The following is a 10,281-nucleotide window of genomic DNA, read 5'->3' as shown; positions in this document are numbered from 1 at the left end:
GTCCGATTTTCCCTCACTGGGTAGAGGGGGAAAGAGAGCTTAGTTTATCACCTGTCCCCTGTCCCCTGGACCGTTACCCAATGCCCCCTTTAGTCAAGGGGGTGCGGGTTGGCGCTTTTCGCGAACCCCCCTTCTTCTGGGGGCTCGCCTTACGAAGGCGCCCTGGTCCTCTTCCAGTCGTAAGTTAGGGTCCAGGCGCTCTCCGCGCCGGACTCTTTCCGCCTCCTCCTTCTGCGCCATTACTTGGCCGCAACAGGGTCGTTGCCACCGCATGGAAGACGGTCCCGTACGCCCATGGCACCCTGGTGGCCACCACTCGTTGAACGCGACGCATTAGCATCTTAGAGCGGTGGCCGCCAGTTGAGGGGCCCAGACTGGTGGCTCGTATAATGCCACGGCGCTGACCGTCCTCGCGTAAAGTCGGCAAACACGCCCACTTGCCCCTCCCAGGTTCGGCAACAGCCTGCAGAGGCTGTTGGCCACACCTATTGCCCTGGGAGTAAGGCGAGCGAAGTCCGATTGTAACCGTTGTGTGTCCGTTTCCTACTGTGTCCGATTGTCACTGTGTCCAATTGATTCAACCTGATGTGTTCGATTTATTCTGTGCGCAACTGGGATCTCCCCGACCTGACGTGTCCTAGTGAAAAGGAGCTATCAAAGAGGTGCTCAAGGCTCACGAGAAAAACAACACGTGACAGATAACACCCAGAGATCATGAAAAAAGGACGATTGTTATAAGATGGATGTTTAAGGTAATTCAAGGAATAGATGGAAGTGCGCTGCGGTTGTGTGCCAGAAGCTTTCTTCAGGAGAAAAGAGTGGACTACAAGACCTCACCGTAGTTCGTTACGACGTATTGCAAGTACTGTTGGCGATAGTCACCCATGAGAACCTCGAGATGGTTCAATTTGGTACAGCATTTCTATATGGTGAACTAGAAGAGGAGATTCATATAGAACTGCCAGCAAGTCTGAAAAACGAAAACAATGCCAGTGAAGTAGTGTGTTGGTTAAAGAAATCGCTATATGGACTAAAACTAGCCCCGCGGTGCTAGAATCGCAAATTTCGTGATTTTTTGAAACGGTTTAAGTTCAAGTAAACAGATGCTGACGAGTGCATTTTTTATAATATTATCAGCGATATATCTTGCGCTGTTTGTTGACGATGGTCTCGTAGCGTGCAAATCAAAAAGTGTTAGACATAATTATCGAAAACTTAAGAAGTACGTTTGACATCTAAAGAACTTAAGAAGTACATTTGACTCTCAGTGACTGTAGTAGCTTTGACGGGTTGCAATTGATTCGAGATAGAGAAAGAAAAACAATGTTCCTGCATCACAGTGCATACACGCAGAAAATTCTCGAAAGATTTGGTATGAATGATGCAAAAGTAGTATCTGTTCCAGCAGATCCTTATGTAATACTAGAGCCCGTAGAATCTGAAGAAAAGGAGTTGTCTAATGTACTATATCGTGAAGCAATCGGATCGCTTATGTTTCTTGCTACTGTATCGCGTCCACATATGACATATACGGTCAATATCGCCAGTAAATTTTTAAATAATTCCAGAGAAAGTTGGTGAGCGGTAAAGAGAATTTTTGTATTTCTAGTCGCTACGAAAAATGTAGGTATAATGTATCAAAGCGGCAAAAGCGAATCAGACTTAATATATATAATAGGATTTTCAGATACTGATTATGCAAGAGATCTTGAGGCGCGGTATTCCACAACGGGCTATATATCTAAGGGGATCTATACACGTACAAGTTTGACTCGCAAGTCCGGCTCGACGAGCTTGATTCGCGAGCCGGACTCGAACGTTTTTTCACCATACACGAAAGGAAAATGTCCGAATTTGGCTCATCTGACGCCAAGCCCAGCTCGTGACATCCCACCCACGCACGAGTAAAAACCGAACCGAGCCGGGGTTACGAACCAAACGCGTACCTGTATAGACCCCCTAAGGCTGCGTTCGGAAACTTTACCCGGGGGCATCCGCCGAGACTCACGCTGTTCGGAAACGTTCGGGTCGTACCAGTATGACAGAGATGAAGTCGTTTAGAAACTTCACCCGGGTGCACCTCAGAAGGAAAATTTTTCACCCTGAAATTTAAGGGTGAATGCGAGTAACTTATTAATTACATTTGGCGGAATTTTTAAACTGTAGCAATGGAGTTTCTTCTTCTATGGAACTGTTTGCCATTTTCCTGCTTTTGATACTTATTGTTAGTATTATCTAAAAGTTAAGGCTCCTGGGTAGTCACCGCGGCCATATTGAATTTCTTGCTATCGAGGCGAGAAATTACCCTATTTTAGGTTGCGGTAAATTCCAAAATAAAAAGACATTTCAATAAAAAAATTACTATAAATCGTTTCAGCACACTTCTAAAATTTAACGGATACTATTCTTTTCCTTCGACAATAAACAAACAGCCATAAAACGAAGCTTAAACATATGGAAAAACAAGGCGTTTGACGACTATCGAAAGGAGTGGAGAATATTCCTTCCGCTATGTATTTCTTGCAAATCTTACCATACGTTAAATTATACGAGTTTCACAAATACGTTAAACGTTATAGCACAAGTACAGAGCAATAATAAAGAAATTTAACGCAACGCAAAATAGGTTGTCAACATGTCACAAAGGACAGAATTCTCCATTGAAGAGAGTTCTTATTTCTGTCGCGACGGTACGTTGCCACCGTCAACACAGAGTTCTCAGCTCAGGGACCAGGAGCCTTAACTTGGATTTTTTCTTTTTCCTTTTGGAATAGTGTTTCGTCTCTATAAGATTGTCGAATTCATTTCTATTAAATGTAACATTTATTTTGTTATCCCAATTCTTTATCTGATGAAGGCAAAGTTGTTCTTGATGAATTGGTAATATTAGCATCCAAAGAACTAGTTTTCGAGAGATCTTTATTTATTTCCAGTTTTAATCCAATTGTTATATCAAGCAAGATGCTTTTAATAGTATAACGATTATCTACAACGAGGGTACACTGCCGTCGAAAAGTTTCCGGACAGGGGTATAATTTGGGAAAATTCTTAATAAAACTAATTATTATGAATAAATATTATTATGAATAAATTTTATTTAGTTGACAATTAGAAGTAACAAAAACTGAAAATCTCACGAATCAAAATCAATCCGATAGTTATAACCGCGATGTGCGACACGTAAAAAAATACATTGCGTTGTATACATTGCGTCGTAATCATATTGCAGTCATCGTAGCGACACAAACAAAATGGAAGCGTTAATAAAAAGGCGAGGTTACCTTAAAGGTAGAGTTACTACATTTAAGAATTATATTGCTAAGGTAATAAATAGTTTTCCAGATGCAACACAAGCGTTAGAAGAAGTAAACAAATTAGAGTTACGAGAACGCATCAGTACTATACGAGGAGCCTACGAAATGTACAACGAAGTACAAGCAGAAATTGACGCGCTCACCGATGACGAATTAGAAACAGTGCAGTATCGCGAGGTATTCGAGGAAGACTATTTCAGGTTAATAGCGCAGGCAGAAGGCTTACTGATGCGAGGCATAGCGACACTACAGCCTCCGAGTGCAGCAACGAACGAAGTCCGTGATTCAGTGCCTGTACAAGGAGCATCCGCACACACAACGCATGAACAGGCGGATCCTACTCCAAACGTAGCGAGGCAAGCAAACCAACATATCATTTTTAAAACGCCGGGTATTAGACTGCCAATAATAGAACTGCCAAAGTTTACAGGTGATATTGACGAATGGCTTGGGTTTAGAGATACTTTCGAGTCACTCATACATAGCAATGAAACTATAGATCTGATACAGAAATTCCATTACTTAAAGGCCGCGTTAGAGGGTAATGCCGCTCAGATCATTAAATCATTGGAATTTTCAGCTGCGAACTATACGATAGCGTGGCAAACAATTTGCGAGCGGTTTGACAATAAAAGTTTACTGACAAAAAATCACATTAAAGCCATTTTTAGCATAAATTTAATGAAAGAGGAGTCAACCAGTCAAATTCGTAATATGATAGATACTCTCAACAAGCATCTAAGAGCGTTAAATGCATTAGGTCAGTCGACGGAACATTGGGACGCGTTGCTAATTTACTTAGCTTCGAGCAAATTAGATAGTATCACGGCGAGAGAGTGGGAGAAACAACGCGCCAATGGAGATCTCCCAACATTAGATGAGTTCAAGAGCTTTCTTACCCTAAGAGCAAATATGTTAGAAACGTTAGACTTAAATAAGAAGGGCACGTACAAATCTAAACAATCAGATTCCATAAAATCTAAATCGTTTCTTCTTAAAAAACAAGAATGTGTGGTGTGTAAGGAAGCGCATCGTTTATCAAGCTGCCCCAAGTTCTTACAACTCTCTCCGCAGGAACGAGTAGAAGCTTTAAAGAACGCGAAGTTGTGTCTGAACTGCATGAAACCGGGACACTTTATTAAAAACTGCAAGGGTGGCACATGTAGGAAGTGCTCTAGCAAGCATAATACGCTTATACATTTTGAGAAGCCGTTATCGGAGCAGGCTACAAACGCAGTGGAAAATATTAATTCTTCGTCAGTTTTGTGTTCTCAGCATAGAAGCAATGACTATCACGTTATCTTGTCGACCGCAATAGTATTAGTGAAGGATAGATATGGCAAGACACATAAGGCTCGTGCAATACTTGATCCCGGGTCGCAATCTAGTCTTATTACAAATAAACTTTGCGATGATCTAAAACTCGATAAAACTGAGGTGATAGTAAATCTGGAGGCTATCAATAGCGCATCTTGCCAAATAAAAAGCAAGTGTAGAGTCAAAATTGCTGCATGCTATGGCAAACACGAGTTTCACTTGTCGTGTCTTGTCATCCCAGAAATAACAGGTAGCCTACCTAACAGTAGGATTAACGTAGCAGATATTTCGATCCCCTTGAACATTAAATTAGCAGATCCCCGATTTTACATACCTGATAGAGTAGACATTCTTATTGGTGCGGATTGGTTTTGGAATCTCCTGTGTGTTGGACAAATTAAGATAGGCAAATCGCAGCTTACAATGCAAAAGACAAAATTAGGATGGATAGCAGCGGGACCGTTAGTCGGTAGTAGCGTGACTTCAACACGGTGTCATTTTAGCAAGTCTGTTGACATACACGAGCAAGTAGCCAAGTTTTGGGAGCTTGAGGAATTCTCAACCCGAAGGGTACTTTCCCAAGAAGAGAAGGAGTGCGAATTGCATTTTTCACAAACATACAAACGCGACATAAACGGCAGATTTGTAGTCAGCATGCCTCTGAAGGAAAATCCAAGCGTGTTAGGTGAATCATACAAGGGCGCTTTGCGATCATTGGAGAGACTAGAAACAAGATTTAGAAGAAATCCCGTACTTAAAGAGCAATACACAGCGTTTCTTAAGGAATATGAGAGTCTACAACACATGAGTAAAGTAGTCAACGTGTCAGACTCAGAAATAGCCTATTACATGCCACATCATTGTGTCATTCGAAACGATAGTACAACTACTAAAATTCGTGTAGTATTCAACGCATCAGCCCCTACAGATAACGGTATTTCATTGAATCAAATTCAAATGGTAGGGCCCAAGCTTCAAGAGGACTTATTCTCAATACTTCTGAGATTCAGAATGTACTTATACGTCGTATCAGCAGACGTGGAGAAAATGTTTAGACAGATATTAGTGGATCCGAAACAGCGTTCATTACTGAGAATATTGTGGCGCGCGAATCCAAATAATCCGGTAGAAGTATTTGAACAAAACGTAGTAACGTATGGTACAGCGGCAGCAGTGTATCTTGCAGTAAAGTGCCTCTTGAAATTAGCGAAGCAAATCGAGAAACTATGGCCAGAAATAGCGAAGATCATTAGGGAAGACTTCTATGTGGACGATCTTTTGACTGGAGCGGATTCGATAGAGAAAGCTAGAGACATTGTGCACAAGGTTTCGCAAGTCTTAGAATCGGCAGGATTCATCCTTCGAAAGTGGATCTCAAATCAACCGGAAATCATAAAGGACATTCCCCCCAAGAATCAGAATCCAAACGTATTGGATTTCAATTCTGACGTTCAAGCAAAGATACTTGGATTGGGCTGGCAAGCGTATCAAGATATTCTGGTTTATACGATAAAGGAGTTACCACCTCCAAAAGTGTCAAAGAGACAGATACTGTCTGAGGTAACACGGATATTCGATCCGTTAGGGCTGTTGAACCCATGTTTTATACTAGCTAGGATTCTAATACAAAAATTATGGACTCTTAAATTATCATGGGACGAAGCTATTCCAACTGATTTGCATTCTACTTGGATCTCATTCCGCAAACAGATTAGTAGGTTAAATCAGATTAAGATACCTAGAAACGTAACTTGTAAAAGTTATACGAGATTAGAATTACATGGATTTGCGGACGCGGCTCAAAGCGCTTATGGAGCATGCATATATGTTCGTGTGGTAGATCATCAAAACAAGGTACAAGTTAAATTGCTATGTTCCAAGGTTAGAGTAGCACCACTCAAGCTACAGACAATACCTAGATTAGAGCTGTCCGCAGCACTCACACTTGCAGAATTGATGGAAAAGGTGGTTAATTCACTAAATGTGCTGAATTTTAGTATTACTTATTGGAGTGACTCAACGATAGTTCTAAATTGGCTGCAAACACAACCAAGTAAATTACAAGTCTTTGTTGCAAATCGCGTAGCAAGGATTCAAGAGTTAACGGATTATCGCAACTGGCGACACGTGCCGACACAGGATAACCCAGCTGACGTGTTGTCGCGAGGTTTATTCCCGGAGCAGTTATTACAGTCAGATATTTGGTGGCACGGTCCAGAATTTTTATCGAAGCCAGAAGGAAAATGGCCTATCATGCCAGAATCATAAATACCGACGGTTGAAGTAAGAAGAACGGTTTGTACTGTCAAACAAACTCAACTAACCAAGTCATCTATATTTGAGAATATTACAAAGTTAGGAAGTTTAATCCGCATAGTGGCATATTGTAAACGTTTCATAAGCAGCTGCAGAAAACAGGAGAGACGCGATTCGACATGGTTAACGGCAGCCGAACTACGGGAATCGTTGCGAACCCTTGCGAAGGTAGCACAAGGAGAATCATTTCCTGCAGAAGCGCAAATACTTAGAAAGAACGGTTCCATTACAAAGGGAAAATTAGCCGCGCTTAATGCATTTATTGACCAAAACGGCCTCATTCGTGTCGGTGGAAGATTAAGAAATTCCGAGTTTGGAGAGGACAAAAGGCATCCCATAGTTCTGTCGGCTGACCATCAGTTTACAAAATTGCTCTTTATTCACGAACATCTAAGGTTACTACACGCAGGCCCCCAACTATTACTGAGTTCAATACGCGATCAATTTTGGCCTATCGGGGGTAGAAATTTGGCAAAAAGGGTTGTACACCAATGCATCCGTTGTTTTAAAAGCAAACCGCGGCAATCTCAAATTCCAATGGGAGAATTACCCCAAGCTCGCGTATCAGTAGCAGCTCCCTTTTTTCATACTGGGGTGGACTATGCAGGTCCATTTATTATTAAGGATCGAAAGGGAAGAGGGTGTAAAACGAGCAAGGCATACGTAGGGTTGTTTGTTTGCTTCGCTACAAAGGCAGTACATTTGGAATTAATTTCTGATTTGACCTCAGAGGCGTTTATTGTTGCACTCAGGCGTTTTTCTGCTAGAAGAGGTAAACCCGCGCATATGTATTCAGACAATGGTACTAATTTCGTTGGAGCTAACAAAGAGCTGAAGGAATTAGCACAATTCTTGGCAAGTGAGACAAATTCGATTGAAAAAGGCATAAACGAAATTGGGATCAATTGGCACTTTATACCCGCTCACTCGCCACACTTCGGTGGTTTATGGGAGGCGGGTGTGAAGTCAACTAAGTATCATTTAAGACGAGTAGCTGGTAATGCGATTTTAACATTTGAGGAACTGTACACATTACTTGCGCAGGTCGAAGCGTTATTGAATTCGCGTCCGCTAACTCCGATGTCGTCAGATCCCAATGACCTAATCCCCCTTACACCTGCTCACTTTCTCATCGGTCGTACACTTACAGCACCACCAGATCCTACATTAACGGATGTACCAGAATCTAAATTATCCAGGTGGCAGTTGGTACAAAGTATTCAGCAGCACTTCTGGAAGAGGTGGAGTAAGGAATACATCTCAGAACTTCAGCAACGCACCACTAGAAAGAACCCAGCACGACCCATCGCTGAAGGCACAATGGTCCTCATCAAAGATGATAATCTCCCTTCACTCAAGTGGAGACTTGGACGGGTCATATCTATTCATCCAGGGAAGGACCATGTAGTACGGGTAGCTACTGTTAAGACCTCAACGGGAACCATCAAAATTGCGACTGCGAAACTTTGCCCGTTGCCCATTGATAAAATAGGCAGTAATTAGTCCACCGCAAATATTTAGTTATTAATCTTGTAGTATGTAAGAGTATTTGATTGCAATATTATGTAGGCGTAATATATGTTATTTGGTTCTTTGCGCATTCCTTCAGGGAATTACTTTGTTCAGTATTAGTTAATCAGTTAGTTCGTAGTTTAATAATAGAACGAGCAAATTCACTGATATTAGTTTCTTTTTTTTTATTGAAAGTACCCTTTCAATGTCGGGGGGTATGTTGAGTTTATATAATTTTTGTAATTTGGTCGCGTCGCAACGGCGGTTTGATCGCGGTTGGCTGTAGCGCCTCTAGCGCCCGTCGACTCTATGACGGTTGTGTAACTGCGCGTGCGCGAGGAAGGAAGAAGATAAGATGGCAAAAGGACGTTGAAGCGCATTGTACGTATCGTAACGGTCTCACGCAATAAAGGTGAAATCCAGTGAATACAGTCCACTCTACCTTCAATATCTCAACATACGGTGAAATAAAATCAAATACGGTAAAATACGGCGAAATAAAATCAAATACGGTAAAATACGGCGAAATAAAATCAAATACGGTAAAATACGGCAAAATAAAATCAAATACGGTAAAATACGGTAAAATAAAATCAAATACGGTAAAAAACGTTAAAATAAAATCAAATACGGCAAAAAACATTGAAATAAAATTATTTTTATATTTACAGATGGTTAAAAAAGCGACTCCACGATGTGGAGTCGCTCCAGAAAATGTGTCAAAAATGAAGCCACAAATAGCAACCAAATCAGCAAAATCTCAAGAAAGAAAAAAGTCAAAAAAAAAGATTTAAAAAAACAAGGACATTGATGTTCGTCGAGAAGAGAGATTAAGGAAGAAAAGAGAGGCCGAGAGAGCTAGAATAAAGAAAATAAAAGAAGACCCTGTGCAAAAGGCCATTTTTGTACAGAAGATGAAAGAGAAATATAGAAAAAGAAAACTCGAGGGTAAAGTAAAAAGTATCACTGAGTTAACCACAAAAGAGAAAAAAATTCGTCGTGCAAAACAAAATGCATGGAAAAGGAGTTCTAGGATGAACATCAAAATAAAGGAATCTCAATCCCAAACAACTGACAAAAACAACAATGATTCTATGTCCAAACAAGCCAAGGTGGGAGTAAAGCGAAGGGCCAAAAACATGAGAAAGTGTTATCGAGAAAATCAAAAATTGATTGAAGAGAATAAGATATTGAAAAAAAAAATGGATAAATACAGAAAGAGGATTGAGAGGTGTAAGAAGAAAAAACCTGTGTCAACTTCTCCCGCTTCTAACGTGAACAAATTTTTAAATGGACGACGTGTGGACGATGACATTAAAAAAAGACTCGTCGCCAATGAAGTTCTAACTCAACAATTAAAAGAATCCTACAGAGATTCTAAAAACGACAAATTTAAGCAAATTTTTGGGAGAATGCTATGTGGTAAAATTGTGAAAAAATATCGCAATTTAGCTTTTGTGAAAAAACAAATTGCTCCGGTTGAGTCGAGAAGAATACCTCAACATGAAGACCCACTGAAATTCGTCAGAAGATCGAAGCAGAGTCTACAGTTCCTAAAAAAAAAAAGTTGAAAAATTCTTTGTTGAAAATTCCATTATTGATCCTGGGAAAAACCATTGTAAGAGAGTTAATGGTAAATTAACCTCTAGGCACTATATGACTGCCAGTGTCAAAGATTTGCACATCAAGTTTTGTGCTGCAGCCTCTATTCGAGTGAGTTACTCGTTTTTTGCACGATATCGCCCCTCATACTATGTTGAGCCAAAAATTACGGGAAGAGACACCTGTGCTTGTTACATTCATGAAAATTTCCGACTTTTAT

General features: G+C 40.7%; 1 protein-coding gene across 1 annotated transcript; it reads left to right on the top strand.

Moving 5' to 3' along the window:
• The first annotated feature begins 3,251 nt into the window (after positions 1 to 3,251).
• LOC112460613 lies at positions 3,252 to 6,899 on the top strand. The gene has a single exon (XM_025025395.1). It carries the CDS (start codon positions 3,252 to 3,254, stop codon positions 6,897 to 6,899), a length of 3,648 nt encoding a protein of 1,215 aa, XP_024881163.1.
• Positions 6,900 to 10,281: the final 3,382 nt, after the last annotated feature.

The sequence above is a fragment of the Temnothorax curvispinosus genome, unplaced genomic scaffold, assembly GCF_003070985.1.
Source record: "Temnothorax curvispinosus isolate PA1 unplaced genomic scaffold, ASM307098v1 QBEX01010667.1, whole genome shotgun sequence".
Classification (NCBI taxonomy): Eukaryota; Metazoa; Arthropoda; class Insecta; order Hymenoptera; family Formicidae; genus Temnothorax; species Temnothorax curvispinosus.
The sequence above is the reverse complement of the archived record's forward strand: the minus strand, read 5'-3'. Positions and strand labels throughout refer to the sequence as shown.

Excerpts from the sequence above, each read along its gene's own strand:
- LOC112460613 (XM_025025395.1), top strand. The coding sequence starts at position 3,252 with ATGGAAGCGTTAATAAAAAGGCGAGGTTACCTTAAAGGTAGAGTTACT.